The 18,344-nt window shown below is 46.1% G+C and overlaps 1 protein-coding gene across 2 annotated transcripts; it reads left to right on the top strand.

Annotated features, from left to right (window-relative positions):
- Positions 1 to 1,074: 1,074 nt before the first annotated feature.
- On the top strand, positions 1,075 to 3,633 carry LOC122940442. Of its 2 annotated transcripts, none has more exons than XM_044297120.1 (3): positions 1,075 to 1,244; positions 2,615 to 2,774; positions 2,870 to 3,633. In XM_044297120.1, exons 1-3 carry the CDS (start codon positions 1,223 to 1,225, stop codon positions 3,327 to 3,329), a joined length of 642 nt encoding a protein of 213 aa, XP_044153055.1. In that variant the 5' UTR covers positions 1,075 to 1,222; the 3' UTR covers positions 3,330 to 3,633. The 2 variants fall into 2 exon arrangements, with proteins under 2 accessions (XP_044153055.1, XP_044153054.1); XM_044297119.1 differs by having other exon boundaries at positions 1,075 to 1,274.
- Positions 3,634 to 18,344: the final 14,711 nt, after the last annotated feature.

The raw sequence follows: 18,344 nt of genomic DNA, 5'->3' as shown, positions 1-18,344 counted from the left end.
TTTTTTCAGTTTTTGGGCAATTACCTTGGGTAGGGTATGATTTTTGCGGGATGAGATGACGGCTTTATTGGCACTATTTTGGGGTGCATATGACTTTTTGATCGCTCGCTATTACACTTTTTGTGATGTAAGGTGACAAAAAAAGGTTTATTTAGCACAGGGGGCTGGATCTCACAGGCACGTCACAGGAAGGCAGCGGCGATGCCTCAGGAAGGCATTGCGCTGCCTTTCATGCCATCGGGTCCCCCCTACAGCCCCATGGGGACCCGATGGCATCACCGCCCGCCGCCGCACCATAAAAAGCCGCAAACCGCAGGTTTGAATTGGCCTGCGGTTTGCGGCGATTGCTGACATGGGGGGTCACAGGACCCCCCAGTGCATTTCGCCAAGGTGCCTGCTCAACGATTTGAGCAGGCACCTTGTTCCGATCACCGCCCGCCCGCCGGGCGGCGGTGATCGGAAATACACATGACGTACCAGTACGTCCTTAAGTACCGGGACAACATGTCGTACCGGTATGTCATGTGTCCTAAAGAGGGTTAATACACTAGGTGTACCCAAGCATACTAACAATGTTTGGGGATACCCCCTTCATGTTCATAGCACTGACTCCATATATGGACATATATGGAGTCAGAGGAGGGACTCCTAAGCTGGGAACTGGAGTCCTGACTCTTTAGTAGTACTGGGGGTTCCCCACTGTATAGTGATCTTCGGCATAGACCTGAGTGGGCCCCCCAGGAGCAGTGGGCCCCGTCAAGTGCCCGGGTTTGCCAGGTGCTGACAACGGCCCTGGTGGTAGTAGTAGGCTGGGCTCACACCTGAGCGTTTTACAGCGTGTTCCTACGCGCTGTAAAACGCTCAACGGGCAAAAACCAAAGATTCCATTGTTCTCACCTGAGCGTTTTACAGCGCGTACGAACACGCTGTAAAACGCCCTTTGGGGAGTATTGTCGTGCGTTCCTGCCCATAGACTTCAGCGGGAACGTGCCTAAATGGGCGTTTGCTTGTTTCCTCATTTAAAAATGCGCGTACCTCACATGACAACATATCACTTCCAGGTGACCAGCCACATTTCTCGGCCGACATCATGGAGGAGTGTGCCATAGACAGCGAGACCATGATTCGGCTGGTACAGGAGAAGCGATTCCTGTACGACATGCAGGATCCGCAGTACAAGAACAGGAGAATCGGGCAGCGGGCCTAGGAAGACATTAGAAAAATGATATGGCCAGAATGGAATAGTAAGTCAAAGCAAGTGAAAGAGGCAAAAGGTACAGACATTGGCATGTGTATTGTAAATGGATCATTATTATATTCCTCCACGTGTGCACAGTAGTATATATAGTATATGCACAGTTACTGCATGTGTTGTTTCTGAGGGTATTATGTGATTTCTGAGTAGAACTCAGACTGCTGATGTCACCACCAGCCTCCATTGTGTGTGGTGGCTGGTGGTGACATGAGCAGTCTGAGATCTACTCAGAAATCACATAATACCCTCAGAAACAAAGCATGTTGAGAGTGAGTGTGCCCATAATTGCAACATGCAAATTGTCAATAAAAAAAAGGTGTTCACAACATAGTCTAATCCAAATCAACTTTATTAATACAAACTACAACTACACAATGCACCACAGAACAAAGAGAAGGCAAAGTCTTTATTATAATAATTAAGCTTGTGTAGCTTGCAATTGCCATAACACCTCCCCCTCCGGTGATATGAAATAGGCCGCAAACTTGCCCCTAATGTTGGCTCCATGTGTGGTACCACAGACGCCGGTGCAATTTGTTCTCTCCATGGAATGCACCAATGAATCTTCAAAATTGAATCCATCCCTTTGGCGTACAAAATTGTGAAGGCAACAAACTGCCTTAACTGCAGAGATGGCGTTCTCCAATTTCAGGTTAATTGGAGAGTGCAGAAAGCGCCATTTGTTTGACAGTATGCCAAATGCACACTCTACCACCCTGCGAGCTCTGGTTAGTCTATAATTAGAGACCCTTCTCTCAAGGCACAGTCCTTGGCTTGAGGAGGGCCTCATAAGATGCTCACCTAGAGCAAATGCCTCGTCTCCTACAAATACGAAAGGCATAGCCGGATCAGCGGTGCCAGGCAGCTTCATGTTCCCTGGAAGGTGCAGAGCATTGGTATTCAACATTTGTCCAAATTCTGAATGAGCGAATACCGCAGAGTCTGAGCTGCTTCTATACGATCCAACATCTATGTATCTGAAGCAGTAATTGGCATCAGATATGGCAAAAAGGACAATGGAAAAGTATTTCTTATAATTAAAAAATCTACTGCCACTCCTCTTGGGTTTTATCTCGTGGATATGCTTTCCGTCTAGCGCTCCCACACAGTTAGGAAAATTGCATGTTTGGTAAAATGTGTGGGCAATTTTCTGCCACTCACCCTTGCTCGGTTTGGACACAGCATGAAGGACATCCCATATGGCACTGCATGTTTCCCGGATGATGTCGTTTACTGTTGATTTACCAATCATGAAGGCATAGTGCAGACTGACCAATGACTGTCCAGTTGCTAAATACCTAAGATATGGAAAAGGAAAGATAAATTGCATTAGTTGATGTTTATATCTTTTTTCAACAGTCAATATCCTGAAATCAAAATGGAAGAGCCTCAAGGATGCCTTCATGCGGCACAGTCGCAAGGAGCGGGAGTACAGAAGCCGAGCTGCTGCAATGGCCCCATCCAGCTACGTTCATTCTGAGCAACTGGCTTTTCTAGTGCCCTGCACAGAAATGCGTAGGTAGGTCAATTCAATTACCAATGTTTGTGAGGGTGACAGTACATTCATTCATAATCATATATTGCACGTACTTATATATACTTTACTTTTTACAGCACTGACAGTAGCTGGAAGGCTACAGAGAGGCAGGATGAGGAGGATGAGGAGGCCACCAGGGGAAGTGACGCCTGTGTCTCTACTGGGCCTGAAAGTACACAACCACTAAATCCCACCACACCATCATCAACCCCCACACCTACTGCCCCACCTGCCCAGGAACCGACCAGTGGTAGGGCAATTACCAGATCATGGAGAAAGAGGCCGGAACGAGAAGAGGACCGGCTGATTGATTGCATGGATGCCATGGCCCATCCGGCTCCCAGGCTCTCGTGCGAGGCCCTTTTCCTCCTCAGCTTGGAGGAAAAAATGAAAAAGGTGCCCAGTAGTCGACAGACTGAAGTACGGGACGCAATCACACGCTGTATTGACTCCTTCATTCCACCTGATGGTACCACACATCAGACTATTGCGCCTCTACATGCAACACCCATGCACACACACACGCCCCAAACATAACAACAAACACCCATGCAACACCATCACTACACATGGCAGCCACGCACACATTCATCCTATGGTTATGCCTCCCCCCACCTGGGGCACAGCACCACCACCACCAAAAATGCAGATTGGTGCCCGCTCATGTGGAATGAGGGAGGAATTGCAGGAGGACGCGCCAAACTTTGCGTTCTCACAATACCAAAACTTGTGAGTTAGATCTTTCACTCTAGGCACCTTTTTCATTTTGGCCTCCAGGGTGTTTAACAACGTTGAGGAGGAAAAATGCCGTGCACCATGTCTTTGTTTCGTAGAAAATATTGCACTTGTTTCTTTGCAACGTTTGCACTTTTATTTATAATTATTATGTTATTAATATTTAACTCTCAAGCGTTGGTGTCTTTTTGGTTATATTTTGGGGGTTAGTAGTTTATTTGAATGTGGTTAAACTAGGTATGGTTGTGCTACACATATTTCGGACAGTCACACATGCCATACCCCCTACACAAACACACATAGGTCACAACCTGCAGCAGGACAGGATTATTTACTTAACGCAACGTTATGACCAGTCTTTCCACTGGTGCTATGCTGTCCCTCATGAATGTCTCCTGCCGTTGCAAATGGATGGACATCAATACCAGGAGCTCATCAAAGCTGTGAGGGTTAACTATACTGACAAAAAAACGAATGTAGCATACTACCATTATGGACACCACTACAATAAGCTTTGTATATGTACTAACCTGTTTATGGACAACCGTGTACGAAAAAAAATTCTCATCGTGTGCACAAAGGTTATCGTACATCGCCCAGAACTGTCCTCTTTGCTGTCGGTTCGCAATCACTGGATGGACCCAGAACCGTCGCCTGTTCAGTTTCCTTCTCATCAAACGCATAATATGCACTGCTGCAACTATTGCTGCTGTTCGGCGTCGTTTGCGGAGATCCATGGACTGTTACCAACAGACTCTACTCTATACAAAAACACACAGGAAATAGCTACGCAGGAAGTCTCTTTCATTGGACGCCTCAAGTTTAGACATGGTAGTTTTTCATTGGATGCCTCTGTGGTCAATCACCCAAACTCGCGTACTACGCACGTTTCCAAAATACAAAAACGCCCCAAAATACACCTCAAAACCGCCCGATAAAAACGCCTGTAAAAAGCGCTTACCGAATACGCTCAGGTGTGAACCCAGCCGTAGTGGTGGGGGTTAGTAGTGATAGTGGTGGCAGATGCTTTGTGTTAGTAGTGACAGTTGGAGAGTAATAGTGAGGAGCAGCAGCTGAGGCGGATGAAGCAGCAGCCATACGGTATGTGTTGGCAGAAAGGCTGCAGCATAATAGAGGCAGCAGCAGCAGCCTTACGGAAGATGATGGTCAGCAGGTCACAGCAGTTGCATAACTGAGGCGGCAGCAGGAGCAGCTGTACAGAATGTGATAGTGAGAAAGTGACATGACAGAGTGAAGATAGACAGACAGCAGTGGTATTATGCGGGTGGCAGCAGCAGTCATTCAGAACGTGAGACCCATAACAGTGGAGCACCACCAGCAATGCCAGATCTATTCATCAGAATCAGGCCTCATGCATACGAACGCATTTTCTTTCCGTGTCTGTTCCGGGTTTTTTTACGGACCGTATACGGAACCATTCATTTCAACAAGTCCGCAAAAAAAAGTAAGGTACTCCATGTGCATTCTGTTTCCGTATTTCCATTCCGCAAAAAAATAGAACATGTCCCATTATTGTCCACATTACAGACAAGGATAGTACTGTTCAATTAGGGGCCAGCTGTTCCATTCCGCAAAATACGTAATGCACACAGACGTCATCCGTGTTTTTTGCAGACCGCAAAATACATACGGTCGTGTACATAAGGCCTCAGCCAGTGGAATGTGAAAATCCTCCTGAATCCAGGCTTTGCTCATTTTGAGAAAATTGATGTTTTTGACACCGGCGGAGGACAAATTGGTCCATTTGGGGGTGTCAACACAATAGCTGTAGGGCCATCTTTTGCATTAACATCAGCTTCTCTTCCAAAATACATATGAAGTCAATGAGGGACATCTGGAGCATGATCGGCATGAGCTGCCAGTACCCAATCTGGAAAATACACGTTCCTTGCGGAGGCAGTCTGGTGCATGACCAAATCGTTCACGGCTTTACGTTGCTTTTATACATGCTTGAACATGTGCAATGTTTAATTCCAGTGGAACGTTGCAGATTAGAGGACCAGGAGAAGGAGGACAGACTTGTTCTGCTTGGAAATGCTGGCCACTTGTGTTTTCCCAAAGATCTGGTGATGCCGCCTCATGTGCCATGGCTTATTTCAGTGATGTTGTCATGTTTTAGAGAGGGTCATACAGACCCCTTAAAACATCTCTCCAGCATACAACAAGGCAAGGAATCAGACAAGGCAAGAACCAAAACAAATACTTTATTAACAGAGATCCAGACAAGATAGGAAGCTGGACCAGCAGGTAAGGGTAAAGTGGCAGGAAATACCACTGGACCAAGTGCACCGGTTTGAACTGGGGCCAAACCCAGAGGGCGGAGATTCAGTGAGCACCATTCTTCACAGGGCCCCAGATGGTGGAGATGAACTTAGCTGAGGACTTACTGGTCGCACCTCCAGGATGGTCCCGATGCACTTGGCCACTTACCTGTAGAGACTAGTGCTGGTGTAAGCACCAGCGGTCCAGAAACAGGAGACAGACTGGAACCCAAAGAAAAAAATACAATGCACCAGCACTCTGCAAACCAAATAAAGCACAAAAAAAGTATAATGCTATGCTTATTAAATACATTTGAGATTCTTGGCAAATATATTTTGTACAAAATTATTTGGGCCGGTCTGCCACGCGTCAAGGCGATCTCTGTAAGACGGGAACATAACACTAAATTCTATCTGCCATGACGGCTACCATAAAATTCCGGGAGTGTAGGTTCCACATGCATGCTGGGCCCTCCTTAATTTTTGTCATTTTTGTGCTAATCCAGGGACTGAAGGTACCAACATGCATGCTGATCCCACTCCAAACCTTCTGGTGCCAACGAATGGGATGTGCTGACTGACCCCTTTTTTTCTTTGCAGACTGGAACCCAGGTACACAAACAGGAACCCAAACACAATCACATGACACTGTTCAGACAGGACATAACAGGAACTAGAAAACAAGACAGATGCCTGGACTCCTTGCGGAACAGATGCATGGTGGTCACAGGCAGAGCTGCATACATAGACTAGATGTCCTCCCTCCGGAGAACCCAGGAGCCCTCTCCACAAAGGCATAGAATCGGACTAGCAGATGCCTGTTCCCCATGCCGAATTAGTCCATGGGCGAACAGACAGAGCTGCACACAAGACATAGAACCAGGCTAGCAGAGTTATTCCATCGGCAGACAGAACTGCACAACAAGACATAGACATGAATGCAAGGAAACATGGAATAACCCAAAGATGTAATAACCTCACATGATGATGATGATGTATAGTCTTGTGTACACGCAGTCTTACCCTTGGGCCTCCATCCACTTAGCTGGCTGATTCAACAAGGGAGGAAAAAAAAGAAGGCATGACACTTTACCATGGGCCGCAAAGGCCTAGAGGATAAGGCACCTATTCCAGAGACCAATTTCCTAGCACTTATCAAAGGGAGAAAAAGGGAGGGAAGGTAGGGGATCTCAAAGGTTCAAAAGGTTCGGACAAGATATAGAGAATGTGAGAGAACAAAATTAATAAACGTGAGGAAAAGGTATCTTTAAAATAGAAGGGACATTACCAACTGTGAATTTATAGACTAAAATTGAGGAAAACCCCCAAAATTATATGAACCAAAAATAAGTGTTACATGGGAAGATCAAACGCCTGTTTGAAAAGTAGGATTTTCAGTGCACGTCTGAATGAGAGAAGATTGGGGATCATTTTCAGGGTCAGGGGTAGGTGGTTCCAAAATCTGGCCCCTTGAGCTGAAAAGAATCTACCTCCACGTCTGATCTTATTAACTTGCGGGATGTTAAAATTTGCAGAGTTACTAGACCTCAATGTCCTCAACGGGGCGTACCTGGTGAATTTACGTCGCAGGTACAAGGGCCCAACACCATGGAATACCCTATGCATGAAGCATCCAATCTTGAACATCACCCGTTGTTGGACGGGGAGCCAGTGCAATTCTGCACAAGTTGAAGTCTATGGAAGTTCTTCTTAGGGAGTCCCATGTACAAGGCATTACAATAGTCCAACCGACTGCTGATCGCTGCTACGACCAAGGCTTTCCTGAGAGGGGATTCGATGTATTTTAAGATCCTCCTCAGAAGTTTCATCTGGTAGTAGCAGGTACTAACCACCTGATTTATGTGAGGAGCCAGGGCTAATCTGGAGTCCAAGACCACTCCCAAGTCCCTGACCAGGATGGCTGTCTCAGGGACAGGTCCAAAAGACAATGGCCATTGGGGTGCTGAGGGTGTAATTTTCTGGTCACTGAATGTAATACATTCAGTTTTAGTGCCATTGAGCTTTAGATAATTGGCACTCATCCAGTGATCGATCTCCAAGAGACATCCGGCCAGATCGACTTGATCAACTGTACCTTTGGCAAGCCTAAAGTACAGTTGTGTATCATCCGCATAAACATGAAACTGAAGATTGTGGCTCCTGATGATGTCGGCCAATGGTCTCAGATAGATGTTGAACAAGACTAGAGATAGTGCCGAGCCTTGTGGTACTCCACAGGACAGTGGGAGATCGGCTGAGTGGAATACCCCCAGCTTCCCTCGTTGTACCCTGTCCTGGAGAAATGAGACCATCCATGCCAAGGTCTTTCCATCTAATCCGGCTACCACTTTCAACTGGTTCAGTAACACTTGATGGTCAATAGTGTCAAAAGCGGATGATAGGTCCAGAAGGACTAGGACCATAGAGTCTTTCAGGTCTAATGCCATCAGTAGATTGTCCTGGACATTGACCAGAGCGGTCTCAGTACCCCTTCAAGGTCGGAATCTCGACTGGAAGTTGTCAAGAATGTGATTGGCCACCAGATATCCCTGTAGTTGTGCAACAACCTCCCTCTCACCTATCTTTGCAGCGAACGGCAGTCCCAAAATTGGTCTAAGGTTACTCAGATTGGTCACAGGTAGCGCCGGTTTCTTAGGCAGGGGTGTTACCACTGCCTGCTTCAGAATAGCCGGCACCTGACCGCTGGAAAAGGAGCTATCTATAATGTCTCGAATGTATGGTGCCATTGCAACCCCAGCGGACTTCACTACGGCCGCCAGCATGGGTCTAGAGAAGAGGAGGAGGATCTGAGAGCTCTAATGATTTCAATAATTTTCCTTATTCTGTGAGGTAATAGGGTAAGGTTGAGAGTGGAGAAGAAAGTGTCTCGTCTGTCCTATGAACCGTTGGGATATTGTCCCTAAGTTTCTGGATTTTTTCAGCAAAGTAGTCAGCCATTTGCTGGCACAGTGCTTGAGAGTGCTCCGTCGTTGCAATGTTACATCTAGGATTGGCTAAATCTTTAGCCACTTTGAAAAGTTCTCTGGAGTTGTTAGCCGCATTGCCTATTTTTTTTGAGTAGTATGTTCTTTTGGTATTTTTAAGGCTACTTTGCACACTAGCGTTCACACTAGCGTACGCGGATCTGCTCAGAATGCATCAGTCTGGCAGCGTTCAGCCTCCGCTCCGCTCAGCAGGCGGACACCTGAACGCTGCTTGCAGCGTTTGAGTGTCCGCCTGGCCGCGCGGAGGCATGCGGATCCGTCCACACTTACAATGTAAGTCAATGGGGACGGATCCGTTTGAAGATGACACACTATGGCTCAATCTTCAAACGGATCTGTCCCCCATTGACTTTCAATGTAAAAGTCTGGACGGATCCGTCTGAGCTACTTTCACACTTAGAATTTTTTTTACAATATAATGCAGACGGATCCGTTCTGAACGGATCCACCGTCTGCATTATATGAGCGGATCCGCTCTGAACGCTAGTGTGAAAGTAGCCTAATATTGTCTCTGTACTTTCTCATACTTATTTTGTGTTTAATTTTGGTGTCTTCTATGGGATTTTTTCTCCAGGTCTTTTCGAGGGCTCTGGTAGTCTTTTTATCCTCTCTTAATTCAGCAGTGAACCAAGGTGGATTTTTATTAGGGGGGATGAGGTTGCTGTTTATGTTTTATAGGTGCTAAGGTGTTTAGTGTAGCCTCTATACAATCATCAAAAGCCGTTAGCTTTCCTTACATGGATTCTATGGAGCGGAATAAATCTATATTCAGATTTCCCTTAAAGCTATTGCCAAATTCCTCCAAATTAAGAATTTTCTAATTTCTTTGTTGGGTGAGAGTCTTGTCTCTCACTGGAAAATGGGGAGCTTTTTTTTAAAGGGGGGATAGTTTGAGTAAAAAGTATATTTTTGTGATCAGTCCACAACAGATCATGTATAGATTGGACCTGTATCTCCACCCCGGATGTCAGAATCCAGTCCAGGATGACCCCTGGCTCTATGGCACGGTGACTAACTCTAAAGTCACTTCCACGCCATCATGCTGCGACTGAGAGGAGGAGTAAGCCATCCAATCCACAATATCATCCTTTTTCAACTATAACTATAATGTTGCACCTTTCTGAAGCCAGCTGCGGCATACTACTACTACCACCACTACTTCTGGCCAGATAGTTGGTGTTGTTACTACCCATATACTGGCACTGGGTCCTTCGTTTGGAACCCTTACACAGACATTTTTGGGCGTCTCAGATAATGTTTTCTGAGTATAATGCTATGCTTATTAAATACATTTGAGATTCTTGGCAAATATATTTTGTACAAAATTATTTGGGCCGGTCTGCCACGCGTCAAGGCGATCTCTGTAAGACGGGAACATAACACTAAATTCTATCTGCCATGACGGCTACCATAAAATTCCGGGAGTGTAGGTTCCACATGCATGCTGGGCCCTCCTTAATTTTTGTCATTTTTGTGCTAATCCAGGGACTGAAGGTACCAACATGCATGCTGATCCCACTCCAAACCTTCTGGTGCCAACGAATGGGATGTGCTGACTGACCCCTTTTTTTCTTTGCAGACTGGAACCCAGGTACACAAACAGGAACCCAAACACAATCACATGACACTGTTCAGACAGGACATAACAGGAACTAGAAAACAAGACAGATGCCTGGACTCCTTGCGGAACAGATGCATGGTGGTCACAGGCAGAGCTGCATACATAGACTAGATGTCCTCCCTCCGGAGAACCCAGGAGCCCTCTCCACAAAGGCATAGAATCGGACTAGCAGATGCCTGTTCCCCATGCCGAATTAGTCCATGGGCGAACAGACAGAGCTGCACACAAGACATAGAACCAGGCTAGCAGAGTTATTCCATCGGCAGACAGAACTGCACAACAAGACATAGACATGAATGCAAGGAAACATGGAATAACCCAAAGATGTAATAACCTCACATGATGATGATGATGTATAGTCTTGTGTACACGCAGTCTTACCCTTGGGCCTCCATCCACTTAGCTGGCTGATTCAACAAGGGAGGAAAAAAAAGAAGGCATGACACTTTACCATGGGCCGCAAAGGCCTAGAGGATAAGGCACCTATTCCAGAGACCAATTTCCTAGCACTTATCAAAGGGAGAAAAAGGGAGGGAAGGTAGGGGATCTCAAAGGTTCAAAAGGTTCGGACAAGATATAGAGAATGTGAGAGAACAAAATTAATAAACGTGAGGAAAAGGTATCTTTAAAATAGAAGGGACATTACCAACTGTGAATTTATAGACTAAAATTGAGGAAAACCCCCAAAATTATATGAACCAAAAATAAGTGTTACATGGGAAGATCAAACGCCTGTTTGAAAAGTAAGATTTTCAGTGCACGTCTGAATGAGAGAAGATTGGGGATCATTTTCAGGGTCAGGGGTAGGTGGTTCCAAAATCTGGCCCCTTGAGCTGAAAAGAATCTACCTCCACGTCTGATCTTATTAACTTGCGGGATGTTAAAATTTGCAGAGTTACTAGACCTCAATGTCCTCAACGGGGCGTACCTGGTGAATTTACGTCGCAGGTACAAGGGCCCAACACCATGGAATACCCTATGCATGAAGCATCCAATCTTGAACATCACCCGTTGTTGGACGGGGAGCCAGTGCAATTCTGCACAAGTTGAAGTCTATGGAAGTTCTTCTTAGGGAGTCCCATGTACAAGGCATTACAATAGTCCAACCGACTGCTGATCGCTGCTACGACCAAGGCTTTCCTGAGAGGGGATTCGATGTATTTTAAGATCCTCCTCAGAAGTTTCATCTGGTAGTAGCAGGTACTAACCACCTGATTTATGTGAGGAGCCAGGGCTAATCTGGAGTCCAAGACCACTCCCAAGTCCCTGACCAGGATGGCTGTCTCAGGGACAGGTCCAAAAGACAATGGCCATTGGGGTGCTGAGGGTGTAATTTTCTGGTCACTGAATGTAATACATTCAGTTTTAGTGCCATTGAGCTTTAGATAATTGGCACTCATCCAGTGATCGATCTCCAAGAGACATCCGGCCAGATCGACTTGATCAACTGTACCTTTGGCAAGCCTAAAGTACAGTTGTGTATCATCCGCATAAACATGAAACTGAAGATTGTGGCTCCTGATGATGTCGGCCAATGGTCTCAGATAGATGTTGAACAAGACTAGAGATAGTGCCGAGCCTTGTGGTACTCCACAGGACAGTGGGAGATCGGCTGAGTGGAATACCCCCAGCTTCCCTCGTTGTACCCTGTCCTGGAGAAATGAGACCATCCATGCCAAGGTCTTTCCATCTAATCCGGCTACCACTTTCAACTGGTTCAGTAACACTTGATGGTCAATAGTGTCAAAAGCGGATGATAGGTCCAGAAGGACTAGGACCATAGAGTCTTTCAGGTCTAATGCCATCAGTAGATTGTCCTGGACATTGACCAGAGCGGTCTCAGTACCCCTTCAAGGTCGGAATCTCGACTGGAAGTTGTCAAGAATGTGATTGGCCACCAGATATCCCTGTAGTTGTGCAACAACCTCCCTCTCACCTATCTTTGCAGCGAACGGCAGTCCCAAAATTGGTCTAAGGTTACTCAGATTGGTCACAGGTAGCGCCGGTTTCTTAGGCAGGGGTGTTACCACTGCCTGCTTCAGAATAGCCGGCACCTGACCGCTGGAAAAGGAGCTATCTATAATGTCTCGAATGTATGGTGCCATTGCAACCCCAGCGGACTTCACTACGGCCGCCAGCATGGGTCTAGAGAAGAGGAGGAGGATCTGAGAGCTCTAATGATTTCAATAATTTTCCTTATTCTGTGAGGTAATAGGGTAAGGTTGAGAGTGGAGAAGAAAGTGTCTCGTCTGTCCTATGAACCGTTGGGATATTGTCCCTAAGTTTCTGGATTTTTTCAGCAAAGTAGTCAGCCATTTGCTGGCACAGTGCTTGAGAGTGCTCCGTCGTTGCAATGTTACATCTAGGATTGGCTAAATCTTTAGCCACTTTGAAAAGTTCTCTGGAGTTGTTAGCCGCATTGCCTATTTTTTTTGAGTAGTATGTTCTTTTGGTATTTTTAAGGCTACTTTGCACACTAGCGTTCACACTAGCGTACGCGGATCTGCTCAGAATGCATCAGTCTGGCAGCGTTCAGCCTCCGCTCCGCTCAGCAGGCGGACACCTGAACGCTGCTTGCAGCGTTTGAGTGTCCGCCTGGCCGCGCGGAGGCATGCGGATCCGTCCACACTTACAATGTAAGTCAATGGGGACGGATCCGTTTGAAGATGACACACTATGGCTCAATCTTCAAACGGATCTGTCCCCCATTGACTTTCAATGTAAAAGTCTGGACGGATCCGTCTGAGCTACTTTCACACTTAGAATTTTTTTTACAATATAATGCAGACGGATCCGTTCTGAACGGATCCACCGTCTGCATTATATGAGCGGATCCGCTCTGAACGCTAGTGTGAAAGTAGCCTAATATTGTCTCTGTACTTTCTCATACTTATTTTGTGTTTAATTTTGGTGTCTTCTATGGGATTTTTTCTCCAGGTCTTTTCGAGGGCTCTGGTAGTCTTTTTATCCTCTCTTAATTCAGCAGTGAACCAAGGTGGATTTTTATTAGGGGGGATGAGGTTGCTGTTTATGTTTTATAGGTGCTAAGGTGTTTAGTGTAGCCTCTATACAATCATCAAAAGCCGTTAGCTTTCCTTACATGGATTCTATGGAGCGGAATAAATCTATATTCAGATTTCCCTTAAAGCTATTGCCAAATTCCTCCAAATTAAGAATTTTCTAATTTCTTTGTTGGGTGAGAGTCTTGTCTCTCACTGGAAAATGGGGAGCTTTTTTTTAAAGGGGGGATAGTTTGAGTAAAAAGTATATTTTTGTGATCAGTCCACAACAGATCATGTATAGATTGGACCTGTATCTCCACCCCGGATGTCAGAATCCAGTCCAGGATGACCCCTGGCTCTATGGCACGGTGACTAACTCTAAAGTCACTTCCACGCCATCATGCTGCGACTGAGAGGAGGAGTAAGCCATCCAATCCACAATATCATCCTTTTTCAACTATAACTATAATGTTGCACCTTTCTGAAGCCAGCTGCGGCATACTACTACTACCACCACTACTTCTGGCCAGATAGTTGGTGTTGTTACTACCCATATACTGGCACTGGGTCCTTCGTTTGGAACCCTTACACAGACATTTTTGGGCGTCTCAGATAATGTTTTCTGAGTATAATGCTATGCTTATTAAATACATTTGAGATTCTTGGCAAATATATTTTGTACAAAATTATTTGGGCCGGTCTGCCACGCGTCAAGGCGATCTCTGTAAGACGGGAACATAACACTAAATTCTATCTGCCATGACGGCTACCATAAAATTCCGGGAGTGTAGGTTCCACATGCATGCTGGGCCCTCCTTAATTTTTGTCATTTTTGTGCTAATCCAGGGACTGAAGGTACCAACATGCATGCTGATCCCACTCCAAACCTTCTGGTGCCAACGAATGGGATGTGCTGACTGACCCCTTTTTTTCTTTGCAGACTGGAACCCAGGTACACAAACAGGAACCCAAACACAATCACATGACACTGTTCAGACAGGACATAACAGGAACTAGAAAACAAGACAGATGCCTGGACTCCTTGCGGAACAGATGCATGGTGGTCACAGGCAGAGCTGCATACATAGACTAGATGTCCTCCCTCCGGAGAACCCAGGAGCCCTCTCCACAAAGGCATAGAATCGGACTAGCAGATGCCTGTTCCCCATGCCGAATTAGTCCATGGGCGAACAGACAGAGCTGCACACAAGACATAGAACCAGGCTAGCAGAGTTATTCCATCGGCAGACAGAACTGCACAACAAGACATAGACATGAATGCAAGGAAACATGGAATAACCCAAAGATGTAATAACCTCACATGATGATGATGATGTATAGTCTTGTGTACACGCAGTCTTACCCTTGGGCCTCCATCCACTTAGCTGGCTGATTCAACAAGGGAGGAAAAAAAAGAAGGCATGACACTTTACCATGGGCCGCAAAGGCCTAGAGGATAAGGCACCTATTCCAGAGACCAATTTCCTAGCACTTATCAAAGGGAGAAAAAGGGAGGGAAGGTAGGGGATCTCAAAGGTTCAAAAGGTTCGGACAAGATATAGAGAATGTGAGAGAACAAAATTAATAAACGTGAGGAAAAGGTATCTTTAAAATAGAAGGGACATTACCAACTGTGAATTTATAGACTAAAATTGAGGAAAACCCCCAAAATTATATGAACCAAAAATGAGTGTGAAAAGTTCTCTGGAGTTGTTAGCCGCATTGCCTATTTTTTTTGAGTAGTATGTTCTTTTGGTATTTTTAAGGCTACTTTGCACACTAGCGTTCACACTAGCGTACGCGGATCTGCTCAGAATGCATCAGTCTGGCAGCGTTCAGCCTCCGCTCCGCTCAGCAGGCGGACACCTGAACGCTGCTTGCAGCGTTTGAGTGTCCGCCTGGCCGCGCGGAGGCATGCGGATCCGTCCACACTTACAATGTAAGTCAATGGGGACGGATCCGTTTGAAGATGACACACTATGGCTCAATCTTCAAACGGATCCGTCCCCCATTGACTTTCAATGTAAAAGTCTGGACGGATCCGTCTGAGCTACTTTCACACTTAGAATTTTTTTTACAATATAATGCAGACGGATCCGTTCTGAACGGATCCACCGTCTGCATTATATGAGCGGATCCGCTCTGAACGCTAGTGTGAAAGTAGCCTAATATTGTCTCTGTACTTTCTCATACTTATTTTGTGTTTAATTTTGGTGTCTTCTATGGGATTTTTTCTCCAGGTCTTTTCGAGGGCTCTGGTAGTCTTTTTATCCTCTCTTAATTCAGCAGTGAACCAAGGTGGATTTTTATTAGGGGGGATGAGGTTGCTGTTTATGTTTTATAGGTGCTAAGGTGTTTAGTGTAGCCTCTATACAATCATCAAAAGCCGTTAGCTTTCCTTACATGGATTCTATGGAGCGGAATAAATCTATATTCAGATTTCCCTTAAAGCTATTGCCAAATTCCTCCAAATTAAGAATTTTCTAATTTCTTTGTTGGGTGAGAGTCTTGTCTCTCACTGGAAAATGGGGAGCTTTTTTTTAAAGGGGGGATAGTTTGAGTAAAAAGTATATTTTTGTGATCAGTCCACAACAGATCATGTATAGATTGGACCTGTATCTCCACCCCGGATGTCAGAATCCAGTCCAGGATGACCCCTGGCTCTATGGCACGGTGACTAACTCTAAAGTCACTTCCACGCCATCATGCTGCGACTGAGAGGAGGAGTAAGCCATCCAATCCACAATATCATCCTTTTTCAACTATAACTATAATGTTGCACCTTTCTGAAGCCAGCTGCGGCATACTACTACTACCACCACTACTTCTGGCCAGATAGTTGGTGTTGTTACTACCCATATACTGGCACTGGGTCCTTCGTTTGGAACCCTTACACAGACATTTTTGGGCGTCTCAGATAATGTTTTCTACTACTCCTGTCTATTAGTGCAGTAATCGCGTAAACCTGTCTATTAGTGCAGTAATCACGTAAATTTGCTGCTATTTTTAGTATAATCAACACCCCCCCCCCAAAAAAATAAAAATTTATTGAAAATGTATGAAGACTGAAATAAACAGAAACTAATTTATACCTAAATTTGTTATCACTCCCAGATATTTTTGTCCACTACCTTGTCTATTGGTGTAGTAATTACGTATGTATGCTGCTAGTTTGAATATATGTAATCAACAACTTCCAAAAAAATTAATTGATTGGAAATGTGTGAACACAGAAATCAAGGAAAATGGATTTAGGGTACTTTCACACTAGCGTTAATCTTTTCGGGCATAGAGTTCCGTCCTAGGTGCTCAATACCAGAAAAGAACAGGCGTATCCCCATGCTTTCTGAATGGAGAGCAATCCGTTCAGGATGCATCAGGAATGGATGTCTTCAGCTCAGTTGTTTTGACTGATCAGTACAAAGATAAAACAGCAGCATGAGGCCTCATGCACACGACAGTATTTTTTCACGGTCCACAAAAACGGGGTCCGTAGGTCCCTGATCCGTGACCGTTTTTTCGTCAGTGGGTCTTCCTTGATTTTTGGAGGATCCACGGACAAGAAAAAAAAGTCGTTTTGGCGTCCGCCTGGCCGTGCGGAGCCAAACGGATCCGTCCTGAATTACAATGCAAGTCAATGGGGACGGATCCATTTGACGTTGACACAATATAGTGCCATTTCAAACGGATCCGTCCCCATTGACTTTCAATGTAAAGTCTGGAGTTCTTTTATACCATCGGATTGGAGTTTTCTCCAATCCGATGGTATATTTTAACTTGAAGCGTCCCCATCACCATGGGAACGCCTCTATGTTAGAATATACTGTCAGATATGAGCTACATCGTGAAACTCAGATCCGACAGTATATTCTAACACAGAGGCGTTCCCATGGTGATGGGGACGCTTCAAGTTAGAATATACAAAAAAACTGTGTACATGACTGCCCCCGGCTGCCTGGCAGGTGCTGGGGGCAGACCCCCCCCCCTTTTTTTAACTCATTGGTGGCCAGTGGGCCCCCCCCCTCCCTCCCCCCTGTAGTTAACTCGTTGGTGGCCAGTGTGTGCCCTCCTGTCCCCCCTCCCTCCCTCTATTGTAATAATAGCATTGGTGGCAGTGTGCCCCCCCCTCTATTGTAATAATAGCATTGGTGGCAGTGTGCGCCCCCGCCCCCCCCCCCTTCCTCCCTCCCTCCCTCTTTTGCAATAATAGCATTGGTGGCAGTGTGAGCCCCCCCCCCCCCTATTGTAATAATAGCATTGGTGGCAGCGGAGTAGAAGCATCATACTTACCTGGCTGCTGCGATCTCTGTGTCCGGCCGGGTAAGTGACAGGTCTGTGCGGCGCATTGCTGTCACTTACCAGTAGGAGGAGCTCCCGGCCGGACGCAGACATCGCAGCAGCCAGCAGGTAAGTATGAATCTTCTACTATTGCTAAGGCTAAGTAACCATGGCAACCAGGACTGCAGTAGCGTCCTCGTTGCCATGGTTACCGATCGGAGCCCCAGCGATTAAACTGGGACTCCGATCGGAACTCCGCTGCCACCAATGATCTGAGGAAGGGGGGGGGGGGAAGGGGAGGCCGCACACTGCCACCAATGTATTAAAAGAATAGAGGGAGGAAGGGGGGGGGCGCATACTGCCACCAATGTATTAAAACAATAGAGGGAGGAAGGGGGGGGCGCACACTGCCACCAATGTATTAAAACAATAGAGGGAGGAGGGGGAGGCGGGGGGGGCCGCACACTGTGCCACCAATGAAATTTAAACTGGAGAGGGAGGGGGGGTCTGCCCCCTGCTGCCTGGCAGCCCGGATCTCTTACAGGGGGCTATGATAGCACAATTAACCCCTTCAGGTGCAGCACCTGAGGGGTTAATTGTACGGATCACGGCCCCCTGTAAGAGATCGG

Source organism: Bufo gargarizans, chromosome 6 (assembly GCF_014858855.1).
Source record: "Bufo gargarizans isolate SCDJY-AF-19 chromosome 6, ASM1485885v1, whole genome shotgun sequence".
Taxonomy (NCBI): Eukaryota; Metazoa; Chordata; class Amphibia; order Anura; family Bufonidae; genus Bufo; species Bufo gargarizans.
The sequence above is the reverse complement of the archived record's forward strand: the minus strand, read 5'-3'. Positions and strand labels throughout refer to the sequence as shown.